Here is an 18,281-nt window from a genome sequence, read left to right as displayed (position 1 = left end):
CATGCACAAATCTGCCTAGATAAAGATTTGACTAGGAAAGAATGTGTTTTCTCTATTTGTAATGATATATTTATCCTTCCTTTTCTATATCTATATAACTATAGAAGACAGTAACTTTCAAGCAAAAGTAACCATGAGGGAGTGTTTCTGGATGTCACTGATAGCAAAACTAGCATAATGGAATAAAAATACAAATGCTCCTAGTGCACCATTGCAAAACACAATTTTTGTGTGTTTGGCATGACTTTCAACAATCCAATATCAGAATTCCTTTCTCATTCTTGTTAGAGACACTCCTGGGTCAACTTGCTTAACTAACCCTTGCTTCACTGCTGTACCGCTGCTACACTCGTCTTTCTGTATTGCCCTCTTGAGAGGTGCAGGGAAAGAAGAAAGTCTAGAACCGTGAGTTTCCGTTCATTTCTTTTCAATTACCTAGGGAGAAGCTGTTGGTAGCTTGACATATGGGAAGTATGTTAAGCTTAAAGAGCTGCGAACTTTGGATAGTTTTGAAAAAAACTCTGGTTAAGTGGGAACAGCTGTTTTGCATGGAACTAACAGATGAGCTATTTTAACAAAAGAAAGTCATCTTCCTGTTTAATAGATGTGGCAAGCAGAACCAAGAATCTTTGCCTTGAACTTTTTAAATTGTATTTTTCATCACTATTTCTGCAGTTTCTGTGACCCATTAATAAAGGCTGGAGCCTTTTTAGGTAACTCAACCAGTGTTCCACTGGAAAGCTGGCAACTTGGAAGGTACATACCAAGGGCTGATGCTGGCACTGAAGTTGAATTTGCCTATTTTACTTGATACAGTAGGCATTGTTTAAATGGGAACTGTTGTATCAATCACTATATTGTGGAGGCAAAATTCAGGAAAGGAATCTGCTTTTGCAAGGGAAAAGTTATTGCAAATTGATCACCAAATTAAGAATATAGGCAAAGCTCAGAAGGAGGAATTTCCTGCAGCTATGAAAAAAACCCAGCTGGCTACCAGGCAAAGAATCTAGCCTTGATCTCTACTAAATCAGTAGCAGAACTCCTGCCAACTTTGATGACAGTAAGACCATAACCATTAGGGGTTAAGCATCAGTATATATATATAGATTTAATACATGAGAAACATCCAACCTGAAATAATTATCATCCCTCTAATAAGGGGTTCAAATTGTGATCCTGACTCAACCTCTCATCTGACAAAAACAGATAAATAGACAATAGGGGATTTCATCGCATCTGGCAGTTTCTTATGAAACTGAAGTCCTGTCCACCCAGCGTGGGCACAAGCGACACCACAAAGGATAGTACATTTTGTAAGAAGTTAGGAGGCTGTCCAAGGGTTGTTGGCCAGAATCTCCCTTCCCTACTACTGTTATGTAATGTGCTGTTGGCATCTGAGTGTTCCTACTACTCATACAGTTTCCAGGCAAAGTCCCTCAAAGGCTACATGAAGCTTTGCCTCTGTAATGACATATTTGGGGCCTCCTGTTATCAGAAGAGACGCTATGTCAGTGTTCAACTGGAGATACAGGACTATATCATTAGTGTACTACAGAAATACATGCCTATCAAATAGAGCCTCATTCTTGAAAAAGCGTCAATGGTACTTAATGTAAAATGGTTGGTACTACATACAGTCATTTGTATTTATTTATAAAAACAGAAAGCAAAGGGCGAAAACTCATGAAAAATGTAAGTTATTGAGTGATTTCATGTCTCTAAAGTCTTAAGTGAGTTGAAATAATGAAGAAAGACGAAAGAGAGATTATTTTCAGTAAGTGGTGGCTTGAAGAGACAGTAAGCATTACATTTCTGATGAGACGGGTTACTTTACCAGTACAAACTCCAAATAATCAATAAGGCAGTATCGCCACAGAAGGATGGAGGGAGTTCATCCATGCAATCAACTACCAGAGACTTGGAGGACAGAATTTATAAAAAGGAAGATTGTCTTTCCTCTTGTAAGTACCAGCTTATCCGTCTGTGGAATAAATCCAATAAAAAGACTTGAATGCTTGCAACAGGATGTAGCCTTACAAAAGGACTTCAAACTAAAGCTGCAGTTCAAGTAACTTTCCCCAGCTGCTGTCCAACCCTAATTTCCAAAGACATTTCTTTGATTAGCTGTAAAGCTTTCCTGCAAGTGCACATTTTTTAATACCCTGGGTAACACAGTCTTTACAGAAACAAACAATTCAGTGCTTAGTTCATACCTGGGCTTGGTTGGGATCCAAAACTTTGATATTCTTCTGCCCAGTTTTGCTACAGGCTTGCCCCTGTAGATATTTACAGAGTCCTGAATGCTGACAGGATCGGGACTGTACAAAATGCAGCTGTGACCATCATGTTCTTTCAGACATTTGCTCCCTCGCTCCCTTAAGTGATGACATATGGCAGTAAACACCATGTTAAAAGTGCAGGTGTCTGGGAACACTTTTCGCTGCTGAGCAGGGCCATCGTAAACATGAAATTAATCTGATAAGCAGGAAAGAGGAGCACGATATTGTCACCTGGTGCAATGGGGCTAATCAAGGGAGAACTGGGCTCTGGTCCCTGCTTGGAGCATTGATTTTGTAGTTTAAAGAAAGAGGTTCGGTTTCCAGTGTTGGGATGGGCACCCCTCTTAGTGTACTCACAGCCAGGTTCAAATACGTGTCCTTCTGACCCCATGAATCTCAAATGCTTTACTGCTTCCCAAGAGTGGAGTACAAATGGCAAGTGGCCCCCACCAACACAGCCTGATGGTTAGGGGATTTTTCCTCATGAGGCAGAAGCCACCATGCCTGAATACCTAGACCAAGGAGAGAACCGAATCAAAGTCTCTCATTTTTTATTGTTAAGCTAGTATACAAAAGAAATTGCCAGCATTTCCACTTAAAACTAAATTTTCATTTTTCTGTAAGAAAGGATGTCAGCACCTCTTCACCGCTGAGATTGCCAAGTGGCTAGAAGTGCCACTGCTGTTCTGAGGGAGCCTTCCCTGCAGTCAGAAATGCCCCACATGTTACATTCACTCTATTCTGAATGTCTCCAGTCACTCAGCTTCAGGCAGCCATGGGCTGGCCGCGTGGATTTAAACTGTGCTCTGCTCAGCTTGCTGCTTCTTCTGGATCCCATTAGGAGGTGCTGAACTTCCCGTGGAGCCTAACACGGGTTCTGGATTCCTCTCCTGTGCGTAATATCTGACACATAATCAGAAACAGATCCTGGCCCAAAGCTCTAGCCAGCCAAAAATGGAGAAAAACAGATTGGCTGACATTCCACCAGGGTTACACTCTCACAGGCAGGCTGAGGCCCGTGGGATGACATAGATGTAAATTAATTTGGCCCTGGTATTATCGCCTGTAGTTGAAACATTCAGTTGCTTATAACAAACTTGTAGTCAATATTATGAAACATACGGGTCTTTCAGATACTTCACATGGTGACAGCGATTAAAGTTTATGCTTACATGTTTTGGTGAAGCTGGAATTACAGTGCCATGACAGTCAGCTCTTATGGCAAGACAACACTTCCCCCAAATTTGACTTCTTGAAATGTCTGAAGCACTACATTCAAAACCAGGGAAACAAACAAACAAAAAACCCGCAAACAAACAAACACAACTTCAAATAAATATCCTACTAAATACAAGGAGCCAGATCCTCAGCTAATATAAACCCTTTAAATAGATCGGAATTAAGCAATTTACAGATAGTGAGGATCTTTTTCTTCAGAATAAATAGAACTGAAAATAACAATTACTTTTTTCCCTACTCCCTCCTTCTTCACAATTAATTTTGTTTTGATGTTTCCTAAGGACTCATACAAAAGCAATTGTCTTCTTGAATAAGTGTGCAACACTCACAGGAATCTGGGGCTTTTCTCAGCAAAGGGGGGAAAAGAATTTTTGGAGCAACTTACAGCTTTAAATAGTATACTGCTATTAAAAATGAGGGGTAAAAAAGTCTGACCTTGCGGCTAGGTACTTCTGAGCTGGGTAATAATGTGATAAAGTTCATTTCTAAGACAGATGAGGAAATGCACTAGAAAATTATTTGTATCAAACCAAATAGAGAACACATTTAAGCAACTGTGGCTGAGCAAATTTATGTACCTATCTAATTTTACCTTCTGTGTGTCCCATTAAGTTACTGAGGTAAAGAATATTACACAAATGCCCCAATCTGCTCAGAAATTAAGGCCTGGACATGCAAGCCACTGGGATGCAAAGAACGCAGCCAAACTCTCATTGGCTTAACAGTAAGAAGATGGTAATATACCATGGTCTGTCCTTCTGCCTTCACTTGCAACCCCACACTTCTTTTAAACTATGAGATTGATTCCTGGATTTGCGTCAATTATTCTGTCAAGGCTGAGGTCATTCAATCTGAAGTCATCTAAGCCGTGCCCTTACCTCCTCCAAACTGGCAGAACTCTTCTTACTTCAGCCAAGCTAGGACACTCAAGGGTGTCTGAAAGCGAGACTGGCAGGGTTTCTGGAGAATTCCTGTCTCTTTTGCTATTGCACACATCACTCCCATAGAACACCATTCATAAACTGGAAACTCTCCATCTTAGAATTAATTGGGTTTTCTGACACTGTCTTAATGTGCTGGAAAGCTGTTCCAGTGTCCGACTGCTCTGTTGGTTTGAAAATGTGAAGCAAAAAGGCCCTCGAAAATAGCAAAATAACAGTGGAATGAAACATAGGGCTAAAAGAGTCCATTATATCACTTGAGTTTGCTGCCAAAATAAAGTCTCTATTGAGCAGGCATCAACCCAGCTGGTACTTGACTTTTTTAGTGACTATTGCCATTTCTCTAAATAGAGTGAAACATTTCTATTTTGTCTCACTTAAGTTCTTTCAGATATTTTAAATGTAATTGTAACACCTCAAAATATTTCTTCTTCCTCACTTGTTTCTTGAAGATACATGACCATGTAAGAGGCTGTGATTTGACGTGTTACCACACACTGGCAGTGTCACAGCAGCAAATCTCAGCCTCCAGCAAACATCAAGTCATCTGCTTAACCCGCTCTACAGTGGATTACCTTAAATCACATTACCTTCTATTTGCCACGTACTAAGCGTAGACACACAGATATTTACCTCAGATTAGCAAACGAACTGATTTTGCTGCTGAGCCTTTAGACAAGTGGAATTCAGTGAATTTTGCACCTCAGGTCAACTGCAGTGATCTGCCATGTAGAGAGATGGCAGCAATTCCACCTCTCCGTCTCACATTAGGCTCAGAGAAAGGCTCCTAATGAAACTCACGAAAGACCCATCACTAAGCAAAACACATGCCAACTAGAGACCCATGGGATGAATGAAGAAAGTTTTCTCACAACTTACGTGCCATCTCATGACATCTCAGCCAGACGGATATGTCAGAATTAGTTTATGAAGAGCAGAGGTTGGGGGTTTTTTTGTATCTGCAACATTGTGTTGCTTTGCTGCTGAGTGTTGTTTTGCAGTAGAATGACTGCTGCAATCTTTCAAGTGCCAGCAAACCGAACAAATTTGGTGTGTGAAATAAAAATCTTCATCAATATTATATATTAGTGGCAGGACATGCAAAAGCTATATTATTTTGTTTAAAGCTTAAAATAAGCACTGAATCCTTGCAAAAGACTACAACAGAATTAACTGGACAAAACCAGTTTCCCAGGATCTGAAGTTACAATAGCAGCCACTTAGCTGAATGCAAGTGAGAAATGAGATGTGGTCTTTCATCCCAAATAAGTAATGTTTTACCAGGTAGAACCTAAAATAACATTAAAATAGTGCTTGTTTAATGATATGACATTGTTAAATAAATCCTGATTGATATTTCCCTTATAAAAGATAAGGTTTTTTAATGACTGTTTTCATCTTCTTGTACCCTAGAACCACGGGGTGCTGTAATGGTAATTGCCAGCAAACAGCATCCTTTGCCTTAGACGTGCACTTTTGAAGCACTAGGATGATCAGGTAAAATCACCTTCAGTTCCTGGACTTCTCTCCAAGATACTTTTTTTTTTTTTGCATTTCACTCAGCTCTTATGCAACCCCAGAAAACTCACGTGCCCTCGAACTTCAGAGTGAGGCTAAAGTAGCGATTTAAGCTTTGCCTTCCCAGCCCTGACCTACCTCCATTCCTCACCCTGCAACAAAAAGATCATGGTTGGGGCAAGGAACTGCAAAAACCCTGGGGGCAGATTCGGCTCCTGAGGAGTGCTCCTACGCTGAAGGGGAGCGAGCTGCCCTTAGCTGGTCAGGCAGCTCCAGACACAGCAGCACAGCCCTAGCCAGGCCTCCCCAGGCCTGTGATTAGACCCTGTTAACCAACATGTACCTCCCGTGGCATTAACCTGCCTGTTAAAAAAAAGAAAAGAAAAAGAAAAAAGGGAAAAGCGAACCCAAGCTGTGCCTTCTGAATGCTGCAAGAGATGGCCCTGACCTTCACCACCCTCCATTCTGGGCTCCCCAGTTTAGGGACAAGGAATTACTGGAGGGAGTGCAGCAGAGAGCTACAAAGACCATCAGGAATCTGGAGCATCTTTCTTATGAGGAAAGACTGAGAGAGCTGAGTCTGTTCAACCTGGAGAAGAGAAGGCTCAGAGGGGATCTTATCAATATTTATAAATATCTCAAGGGTGGGTGTCAAGAGGATGGGACCAGACTCAGTTCAGTGGTGCCCAACGATAGGATGAGCAGCAACGGGCACAGACTGAAGCACAGGAGGTTCCATCTGAATATGAGGAGAAACTTCTTTATTTGAGGGTGCCAGAGCCCTGGAACAGGCTGCCCAGAGAGGCTGTGGAGTCTCCTTCTCTGGAAACATTCAAAACCCACCTGGACACCTTCCTGTGCGACCTGCTGGGTGAACCTGCTTTAGCAGGTGGTTGGACTAGATGATCTCCAGAGGTCCCTTCCAAGCCCAACCACTCGGTGATCTGTATTCTGGCCTCTGGCAAGCGTGGCACCTTCTCCCTGGGCCACCTGCTCCTCAACGCCTCTTGGCCAACCTGCCGCCGTATCGCCCCGGGGCCCATCCATACCCGCCTCAACCCCAGCGCGGGCACTGAGGTGTTGTCTTTTTGTTTTGTTTTAATAACGGTGTTTTGAGGGCACACCACCCCACACGTGATTTTTTAATCCTCGGGAAAGCTTGGCGGGCCCGCCCGGCTGCCTCACAGCGCCTCGGGCTGCGGAAGGGCTGAGCGGGGCTGCTCCTCCCGCCCGCCCGGGCCCGGGGACAGAGGAGCGGCGGGGCCGCGCTGCGGGCCGCCATGGCGCCGGGCGGAGGGGGCGCTGCCCGGCCGGGCCTGCAGAGGAAGTCCGGGAGGGGAAGTGAAACCGAAATGCGCAGCGTGGAGGGCGGGGAGCAGGGAGGGGGCGTCGCCGCGGCCTCGCCGTCCGCCGCGGCTCTGCCCGCCGCGCCGATGTCCCACAGGGCGCCGAGAGGGCAGGAGGAAGAGGAGGGGGGTGCGGGGGAGGGAGCGGCGAGGGGCAGCCAGGCGCGGCCCAGGAGCCACCCGGAGCCCGCGGCCGGCGGCGGCAGCAGGAGCCAGGACCGGCATGAGAGGAAACGGAAGCGGCAGGAGGCGCAGCAGCTCCAGAAGCTCCAGCACCTGGAGTCCTTGTAAGGAGCGCCAGGAGGGGAGGCTGCCCGGGGGGCTGGAGGTGGCGCAGCCCCCGGGCCCTGCCCGCCCGCTCCCCGCTCTGCCCCGCCGGCGCTCGGGCCGCGTTTCCAGTGCAGGGCTGGGGGACGGTCGGGGGGGGATTGGTTTTTATTTTGTCCCTGGCCCCGCGGGAGGCCGGGGCTTGTTCCCTTCCCGCCGCGGCCGCTGCGGCTCCGTCACGTTTGAAAAATATGACCCATTTTTACACAGAAGTGCAAACCTGCTTGGCGACTTCATTACGATTTCTTAGGGGGAAAATGCGTCTTTTCCAGGTTCCTGGGAGTGTGGGAGTTGCAGAGTAGAAGCAGATGTTGTTCGGCTGGTTTCCACTAGAGTGGATTTAAATTAAAAAAAAAAAGATAAAGAGGTTTGCCATCTGCCTAATGACTCCCATCAGTAGCCCACAGTGCTGTTTTCACATGTTATTTCATTGAAAGGGGTTTTAATGAAATAAAAAGATCAGAAGGTTCACAAGAACGTAATTTTTTCCTTTCCGAGTGAAAGTAAAAATGTTTGTTATGAAACATACTAAACACTCAAAAAATTATTGTTATAAAGACCATTTCATAGCATCGTGGCATTCAACTGCTAAGCACATGACCTTTCTCATTTGCTTTGCTCTATGTAGCACCTGCTTGCTATTTGGATTTTAATAAATTTTATATCTACTATTAACTCCAGAGAAATGCTGCAGGAAAGATGATCCATAAGGTCTGTCTTTAGGCACACAGAGAGAAGAAGACGAAATTAGTATTATATACTAGATTCGGCTGTCAAAGCCAGATGTAGGGAATGGTCTGACGACATTTTCAGCTGAATGTGTCTATGATTCAGCAGTGCTGGAGGGAAGAAATTTGGATCAGGGAGATCTTGGGTGCTACAGAAAAAGAGGAGAGAATTGTGCATTTGTGGTAACTGAAGCTGAATTGGATGTACCACACATCCCTGTAAAGCAGCGCGATGAAAGTGGTTGTTGCCCCACAAGAATATGCATCTGAAGGATGGTTGCAAGAGGTGTGTGGTGACAGGACAAACACTGTCTCACTCTGCTTGCATCCAGGTATCCGTGTTCTGCTGTAGCTCTTAGTGATAATTGGCTGAGTAAAATTTAAGGGGAAATGTGAGGTGAAGGTTTTAACTCTATACCATTGAAAGAGTGTATTTTCTCAATTTCTTTGTCTGTGCTAAGCTGCAGAGTAACGATATTTCTATTGCTTTTCAGCTACGAGAAACCTCCCCCAGGGCTAATTAAGGTTGGTAAATATAAAGCAGTAAAATTTTAGCATTACGAGGGATTTTCACACAACTTGTCCTTTAGCCATCTAAGTGTCTACATTGCCTGTATAAATTACAGAGAGAAATAGGTGCTTCCAGGGGAAAACTCAGGGCTCCTCAGTTACAAGCCAACCTCTTTGACTTGGTGAGTCCGGAGTGAAATGCCCAGAATCAGACAGGGTAATACCAGTTCGTTCCTCACCTCTTAGCATGCACAACTAATGCTGTATTTAATGGTATGGATAGTGGGGAGTCTTTTATGGTGAAACAGATTTTCAGTTTGAATGACATCTTTTCAGGATTCTTGTCCATTGCTTATCCTCAAATAATAGTGTAAAAATACTTTCATAATGATTATTGCTTTTGACAAATCTATATACTTAAGCCATAATCTGATGCTTTTACCCTTAAAAATACTGCTCTGTGTTGTAAAGCTTGTTTTTAATTGTTATGTCTTGTTAGCAGGAAAAGTAAAGTCTCTGCTTGCCTGTTAAGTTTTCATTTATATTATTTATTTGAATAAATTACTAAAATAAATGAGAAGGAATTGAATTAATAGGGCAATGATGTTCAGACTGGAAGATTCAAGGACGAAGGAAAAAATATGACTTGGTACTATTAAAAGGGTCAGGTATTTTGGATCCTTTATGTGTTACAAGAAAAAGAAATATTACAGGGGAGATAGGTTCCATATTAAGTGAAGGCTTGGACACATAAAGTATTAATTTTTACAAAGTTATAAAAAAAAATATTGTCCTTTTTCCATAGGAGAATGAAACAAAACCAGAAGACTGCATACCTGATGTACCAGGCAATGAAAGTGCACGAGAATTCCTGGCACACGCCCCAACAAAAGGGCTTTGGATGCCTTTGGGAAAAGAAGTCAAAGTCATGCAGTGTAAGGCTGAAAACATTCCAGATGTCATTGGACCTTTGTGTAGCCATCTGTTTACTCTGGGGGAGGGCAGAATGTCTGGTGGACAGATGGCAAGTTCCAAGTAGTTTGGCATCATATTAATATAAAAGCAGCCAGTATCCTGAAAGCTGCACTCTATGGGTGTTATATTTATCAACATAATACTTGTATCTGTTTATTTGTTTCAACCAGTTTAAAATATTCTCCATAAATATGCCTTTTTAAAAATTTTTTGTCTGATCTGAGTAACAGATGCAATTCCCTGCTGCTTTTTTTTTTTTAAAGGTTGGAGGTGTAAACGTTATGGACACAGAACAGGAGATAAAGAATGCCCATTCTTTATTAAAGGCAATCAGAAATTGGAACAATTTAGAGTAGTGAGTACAAATACTGTAGTATCATTACTTGTGTTTTTTAATATTGATGATGCATAATCTTGCAAATGAAAAGTAGCCTATTGGATGATGCTTTATTAAGGACTTTTCCTCTGTCTCTAGCATAATATAGATGCCGAAAATCTCCTAATAAAGAAAAAGCTACAGATGTGGTTGGATATTTGACTACTTTGCAGAAAAATCTACTCTTCGAGAGGAAAATTAGTAATTTTTACATTTAAATTGGAAATCTTCAAGAACCTGTTTCAACCATTATATTCAGTTTTTGTGATTAAAATGTCAACGTAACAAAAATGTGTAGTCAAGCTTGAGCTGCCCACATTACAGCTGCTTCAAGCCTTCCGCTCTCACTGTGAGCAACCACATCATGATGCCCGTTGTCTAGGTCTGTAATCCAGTCATTGTGTACAAGTCTGATCTCTTGCTACATGAGGCTACATCTCAGTTCTGCAGATCCTTTCTGCGTGACCTCTTTTAACTTTTCCTGTTGCTCTGCATTGTTCACTTGTATCTCAAGCTCTCATCACTTTGTTTCTTATGTCCTCATTTCTGTCCTTGAAAAATATAATCTGGACTCATTCTGATTGTATGCTACTGCAAAGAGCAATTTTAGCCCTCTCCCATGACCAGAGTACCTCTATTCTCCGGTTTCCCTCAGGCTTGCATCAAACTCTTGCTGTGTGTCCAAGGCCCCTCATGGTGCATTCCCAACGTCTTTCATTTGCTAGTGACACTTTAATTCTCACCTCTGGTCAGCATCTGGTATCTCCTCTCTGTTGAACTTGTTTGCTTAATCTTCCAACAGAAATTATCACCCTGTCTTTTTGCTGCATTCTTGCATGGCATGAACTCACCTTAAATGTCCACAGTGTTTATTTGTTATCTTCCATCACAACTATCTTTTGCTGCAATGCCTGTTTAATTTAAAAATAATGGATTTAAGAACCAGCAATAGTAGTGCATAGCATGCTAGGACAACTCCAGCTTTATTATCCACTTGTCTTATATTCCTTGCTTCTGTATTCCTGGGTGTTTGCATCCAAGTTTTGAAAATACGCTCTAAGGTCATAGCTCATTATTTTGAACCTCAATATTCCATCTATGACTAGCTATTCCTATAGTATATGTACAGGGTTCTCTTAGTTAACTGTGATTGGAGAGGGAGAGAGGTAGGGTACCTGAGGAGGGTCCCCTTCATCGGTGATGTAACTAGATAAGCTTTTCCCAAAGAAAAAAAAAGTGCAGATTAATAATGTTAAGTCTGAGAGTATACTTGTGAATTAAGAGCTTGCTAAGTGCATTTCATCTTTTGATAAAAGCCTCTTGCATTGGGTTGCTTTGGTTTATTTTTTTTAGGAAATACAAGAGTCAGTGATAAATGCTTGTCTTTACTAACACTGGATTTTCTGTTTTCCACTTTACAGGCACATGAAGATCCAATGTATGATATAATAAGGGAAAACAAACGTCATGAAAAAGAAATGAGGTAAGTGTGACTGTAGTAAACTGCATTTTCAATTTGTTTTTCATTTTGATATCATGATACTAATGTATAGGTGAAATTTTGGTGTAAGTTACCCTTACCAACTTAGAACATTTTTGACGGCAGTTTATGTTGGCGGAGACTAATGGATTTCTGTTTTCTCAGTAATCACTCAGTAGTACTTCCTACCTCTTTCATTCTATTAGCTTCTGTATTTCTTCCCAAAACAAAGTTTAAAGAGAAGTTATACTCATTTAGTTTTGTTTCAGGCCTGAAAAAACAGGTTGATTTTTTTTTTTCTTTCACTGACCTCACTGAGATTTTTTTTTTAAATTGGGTACATCAAAGTGCCATCAGTAGACATAATGGGGTGGATTTAGAAAATGAGTTCTAGGCACCTGATGTTATTCCTCATGTGAGGTCCTTATTCAACATATAAAGCAGCAGAGTTTTTTAATGCTTTCTTCCTTGAACTGCATCAATGAGATAACTGAACAAACTATAGGTGGCCCATAGAGTGGTACTGCCCTTGGAGAGGATACTGAAAGCAACAATAAAATAAGCAAATAGTTTGTTCCCATTTGCCAGTAAACTGTGACAGTTCAAAGGAAAAGTGCCCGTTAAAAATACCTCTGCATCTAAAGCAGAATCTACTCCGTTAACTTCACTGACATCATCTCTGTATCAGCAGGGCAATGAATGTCATAATATCATAATCCGAATATGCATCTGTGTATGGGTAAGCATAGAACTTCTTGTGGTGGTCTTTATCAGTCTGTGAAAACTGCAGTGGGAATGTAATTCAGAAAAAGAGGAAGCGTTCCCTGTCCCTTTGCATGCAGCTTCCATTTCTCAAGCTAGGAAGGAAACAGGTGAAAACTAGAATAAATGATTACAGGTAGAGGAGAGCTGGAAAGGATTCTTATTCACATTATTTAAACTCAGGATACAGCAACTGAAGCAGCTCCTGGAGGACTCTACCTCAGAAGACGATGATGATAGCAGTGATGACAGTGATGAGGATGATGAAGGTGGCAGCAGCTCCACTTCCTCAGAATGTAGAGGTAAACACAAGAAAAAAAAGAGGAAGAAGGAAAAGAAAAAGAAAGAAAAGAAGAAGAAGAAAAAGAGAAAGCGTAAATCATCTAAATCTAATGAGAAGTCAGAATCTGACTGACAGGAGTCACCTGCTGTGTGCTTATTGACCTCTACTTGTGAGCTGTGAGGAAAGATCAAAAGGAGGAAGAAACCACCAGAAAGGGCTTTAATAAACTCAGAACATACAGATGGTTACATATAACATCTTACACTGGCTGTGCTCGTCTGCTTCTCTGCAGTGCTGCAGCCAGAAAGAAGAGAGGTGCAGTCAATGATAATCAACCATATCTTTACGCTGTAAAACCTGTGCTGAGGCTCATCCGTCATGGTCACATTTGGCCTCTGCGTTGCCACATGTGACTCTCAGCAGAACACAATGACTACCAAGATAGCGCCAACGAATCTGCAGAGTTCAGCAGGCTGTCCATTGAAGTGTCTTTTCTCCATGAAGTTATTTTATTATATACAAAGCCTCATTGTAACAGGACTGCAGTTTGCACCATGCAGAGCACTGAGAGTTCACTTCCAGTGCTTATACTAAGCAGGTTGTACTGTATTTTTTTTCTCTGCATGCTGCCTATATGCTCAAGTTCAGTGTACTTATCGTAGTACTGGCAGCTAGGGAAATAAAGAGCATTGCTGAAGGGGAAAACATTAATCAAGGGGATTTACTTTAAGACAAAACTGCAGCATCAGCAAGACTCGGGGTTTTTTGTGTAGAAAAATTGCAACATCATCACCATTAATACGCACAGTTCTGCAGCACTTCAAGTGTTCTCCAGACCCTAGGAGTGGGATCTAAGTGTAATGATGTTAGATGTTCAACTTTACTGTAAAGAGGTAGTGGTTTTAGTTATTTAAAGAATGGGTTTTCATGTTAGAAATGAAAAAGATTAATTTCTATGTACACTTCAGTATCAGTTGTTTTGATACATTTGAGATTGTTTTGGTTTTTTTTTTCTTTCCTTTTAAAAAGGCTTGGCAAAATAAATTCCAACCTATTTTTTATGTTTAGTATAATTATTTTATGTAGTAATACTTTATGAATCATCCCACAAGAATATAAATGTCAAAGGCTTCCAAATTCTTTTTGACTATATACACATAAGCCACAGAACAGTAGTAAAGAACTTGTAAGCAGAAAGAAGGGAAGGTTTTGGGTACTTAACTGACTTTGTGGACTCACCACACTTTGCATAATCTTGCAGGCAACTAGAAAGATTGAGATAACTATAAAACTCAATAGAGTAAGTATCTCTTTGAAACTTTAAGGTATAGTGGTACAAAGCTGTGATTTGAGGACCTAGATTATATATACTGGTGCTTTGCAAAAGGAGAAAAAAAAATAGATTTGCTTTGAAAGGGCTAGGAAGGACTTACGTAAAACTTAATCTCTGTGCTTGTGCTTACATTAAAAAAAACCCAAACAAACATGATAAAGCTCTAACATTAGTAGAGCAAACATTAACCATGAAATCAAGGAACTGTAGACTAAAATGCATTTAAGATTTTTTTTTCCCCTAAGAGCTTTGGAAAAGAAGACAGAGGAAAGTATATGTTAAAATGTGTTTTCTCCCTCCTACATGTCTTAGAAGTTTTTCAGTAAAAATAAACCCACATTCCTTGCCAGTCATTCACAATACATTCTGGGGAAAAACAAGGTAGTCAATGCCTACATAAAAGGATTCTTTAACGTATTCACAGAGCCTGATTGTGGAGTTGTGTTTTGTCCTTCAGATTATTTAGCACATCTCCTTGTGATGGGATTTACTGGTTACTCCTGATAGTTCCTTGTATCAACATCATCTAAAAATTCAAAGCTCCTGGCTTTTCCACCAGAAAAAGAGTTAACAGCTGAAATAGTATGAGGAAATTTATAGTGGACTGGTTCTCCATAGTGCCACATGTGGTCCTGAGAAAATCCATGTGTTTATTATAGCATTGGTGATTGTTGGACAGATGCTGGAAGCCACAGCCGGTTTTCACCTGATGCATTCCAAGAGAATTCTTACTCAAGTTTGTCTAGAGCAGAGCTAACCTAAAGATCACTTCAGTTACTTTAGCTTTTGTCATTTAAGATTCTTCTGAAGTTTAATTTAATAGAAACAAATTCAGTTTTTCCTTATTCTGTCATCCCACTCCATGTTAATGGGTCCTTCTCATTTTATCTACCAGGGCTTAATATTTGAACAATCAAGAAAAATACCATAAAAGATCATTTCTAACTTACATCAAATGTAATTTAAAAATTTGTTTTGAGAGGCCACATCACTGTTCTGCACCAGACTAAAGGTCTGTTTATACAAGTATCTTTTTCCATTCATGGTGAATCACAGATGCCTATGCAGCAGAACAGTGCAAGCTCAAGTGACGTTTCTGTTATTTCATTGAAATGCTGTCTCAGCTGCTCCAGCTTTTAGTGCAAGTACTTTGAATCATAGGTTATATTTTAGTATTTAGTAGCCTTGATTATATTTTTTTCTCTCTTACATCTAGTCACTTCTTGTAAACTTTGCAATTGCCTTCAGCAAGGAAGTCTACAGATTAATTAATAATTAGTGAAGGAATATAATTTGCTTTTACACTGCTCCCTACTAGTTTCATTTTGTACACCCTAGTTCTTGTACTGAAAGGCACATGAACAACTGATTTATATTTGTTTTCCCCATATTCCCAGTTTCATACATCTCCCCTTCCTAGTTTTATACGTGTCCATGATATCCTATAGATAAAAATTGTATGAGTTTCAGTAAAGACCTACTAAAAGTTGAGCCAGCTTCAAAATTAAAGCTAACAGTTTCAACAGAGTAAGATTCTAGTAGTGCTAACTGGCAGCCAGTGCTAGAGTGCTGAGAAACACAATTAATTTCATCATTTAGCATTTTAAACATTGCCAAAGCTGGCATTTAAGATACTCTAGATCAGGGGTGTCAAACTCATTTTCACTAGTGGCCACATCAGCCTCATGGTTGCCTTCAAAGGCTCAAATGTAGTTTCAGGACTGTATAAACATAACTACTCCTACATTTATGCAGTCCTGAAATTACATTCGGCCTTTCAAAGGCAACCGTGAGGCTCCCTTCTTTAGGTCTTTCAGAAATATGCAGACTGGAGATAAATACCAACACCCATTTACATTAAAAGAAAACTATTCTATGTAGAATTAAATCCAGAAAGCAGGATAGAAAGCTAGTCTTGAAAGACTGATTAGCCTTATTTTTTAGGTTTTAACCATCAGACTATTTAATGGTTTTGCTCAACTAACCAAAGTTGTTTTTTCTAGTGGTCCTTATCTTCTTTGTAGACGTGTATTTCCCTTTGAAAGTTCTGTTGAAGCCCGAGTGGAAGTAATAGCATAATTGTATAGTCCCATGAATCTAAGTAAGTGTGAAATGCAGCTACAATCTCTTAGGCAATACAGTTTCATAGGTCTTCAGCTCCCAGATCTGATAATTGTAATACTCTGAACCATTCTTGTCAGAAACAATATTTCAGCAAAAATACTGACATGTCTTATTTCTTAGGCCAATAGAGTACTTGGGCTATATAGTCTTGTTGACTGAGATGGCTGGTGGCAGTGAACCAGTCAGGGCAATCTGAGGACTCTTTTTTTAAAAACAATGCATTTGGTTTTCACTGGTATGCCTATGCATGCAGTGAGTGGGTGGGTTGTTTTTTTTTGCCATTGGCTCCTGTCTTCCATTGTTTGATTTTAATAGAAAGACCTGTAATTAATCTTTTCCAACATAAGGCAGAAAACCAGACAGTATAAGAGGGAAAGCTTTATGCCACTCAGGTGCTACTAAACTGAAAACAAAAATGCAGAATTAAAAGCTGGCAAGCCAACATAACCCGCTGGCACCACTTCAATGATTACAGCACACCCAGTTTGCAACAGAGGCTTTAGTTAGCTACAAATAATGATTTAAAGATTCCAAGTCACAGACAGTAAGTCTGTCCAAACCTCCCAGTATGGCAGTCTCTGAAGCCTCTTAAGGTTTGTTACTGGTGTGCCAAGCAGCAAATAGATTCTTCAGCAGCTCTTCAGTAGATGCTGCAGGAAACATGTGAAAACTTCAAAGACAATACAGTACTGCTACAGTTGCAAGTTCACAATACTGCCAGCACTGCAGTTAATCACTGAGCCATCTAGCTTCAGTGGTAACAGATGTTGACACATATGTGCCTCTGTACAATTAAAATATCAAATATCACTGTGGCTAGTTACCTGGCTGAGTAAAAAGAGCATGGACATTAATTTACAGGCTTTTAAAACACAGTTTGTACTTCACAACCTTTCTGAAGCATGGCCATTTTACCCACTGGAACATTATAGTTGTAAGCCAGTTGACTTAAGATGCAGTCCACAAATCATCTGTGCTGCTGAGTGACAAAAAACTCAAGTAGACTATTTAGTTTTAAGGTCACAGGACTAGTACTGTCAGAGTACATCGCATATAACAACATCTAAGAAGTATTTCTGGAGCACTGGAACATCTATGCATACTACTTAAGGCATTAGTATGGATCCATAGTATGGGCACACTACAATATTTTAAGTAATTAGTTTAAAATGGCATTTGTTTTCAGACAAAGAGCTGTCTAAGCACTCCTACTCCCTCACATATGCTTGGGAGATAAGATAGCATCACCAGGCCCTGAATTGCTTCTTCTGAGTAGGAAGCACTGACTAGTCCAAGACCTGTGAAAGGATGATGAGCATGATCTTGGGAGTACCTATGAAATATTACCCATTCCCTAAAATAAGAGGGCCAACTGTGAGGTCATTAATATTCCTTTAATCAGGCAAGCAGCAAAAGACAAACAGTTAAGTCTGTCAGCAGAATTGGCTTAGTATTCAATCCCAAAGCTACATTCAAGTTCAGGGGAAAAGAAGTCAATCCTTACATAACAGTAATCTGCAGCTGTAACCGAAACCTCTTCAGTCATCACTTGTAGTCTTCAGATGAAGATATTTGACCACTCATTCTCCATCAGAATAAAGTCTATCCCCCTCTAAGAGCCACAGATTCCTATATTAGATATCCAAAAGCAGCAGTCCTGTGTTTTCCAGAGTATTAAAGAGCACTGTGCTTGTAGTAATTCTCTCCCTCTTTTTATTCTTTGAGGTTCTGATAGAACAGAGGTTTTGTGCAGCACAAGAGCCAAATAAGAATTTATATTCCATGTTTTCTTGCAGTGCTTAGGGTAGAGAGGCATCACAGTGTTGATGTGTATCCTTTACCATAACAGCTTAGGGTAAAGGTTATAATTACAGTAGCTCTTTAACAAGTAAGCAGGTGCTATTAAAAATAATAGATCAATGATCATTTGGGTAGGGAAAGCTCAATACTCCTCACTGAGGGAAAACAGCATAACCTCAGTTACAGGTCGAACTAGAAACAGGCACAAAACTTGAATGCAGTCACAGGAAATGCTACTTTTATCCATGTAGGTTACTCTA

The 18,281-nt window shown here is 40.8% G+C and overlaps 1 protein-coding gene across 1 annotated transcript; it reads left to right on the top strand.

Moving 5' to 3' along the window:
* Nucleotides 1–7,410: 7,410 nt before the first annotated feature.
* Nucleotides 7,411–12,968, top strand: RP9 (RP9 pre-mRNA splicing factor). The gene is made up of 6 exons (XM_065629597.1): nucleotides 7,411–7,610; nucleotides 8,873–8,903; nucleotides 9,694–9,823; nucleotides 10,127–10,218; nucleotides 11,661–11,722; nucleotides 12,665–12,968. Exons 1-6 carry the CDS (start codon nucleotides 7,411–7,413, stop codon nucleotides 12,894–12,896), a joined length of 747 nt encoding a protein of 248 aa, XP_065485669.1. The 3' UTR covers nucleotides 12,897–12,968.
* Nucleotides 12,969–18,281: the final 5,313 nt, after the last annotated feature.

Source organism: Caloenas nicobarica, chromosome 2 (assembly GCF_036013445.1).
Source record: "Caloenas nicobarica isolate bCalNic1 chromosome 2, bCalNic1.hap1, whole genome shotgun sequence".
NCBI classification, from domain to species: domain Eukaryota; kingdom Metazoa; phylum Chordata; class Aves; order Columbiformes; family Columbidae; genus Caloenas; species Caloenas nicobarica.
The sequence above is the reverse complement of the archived record's forward strand: the minus strand, read 5'-3'. Positions and strand labels throughout refer to the sequence as shown.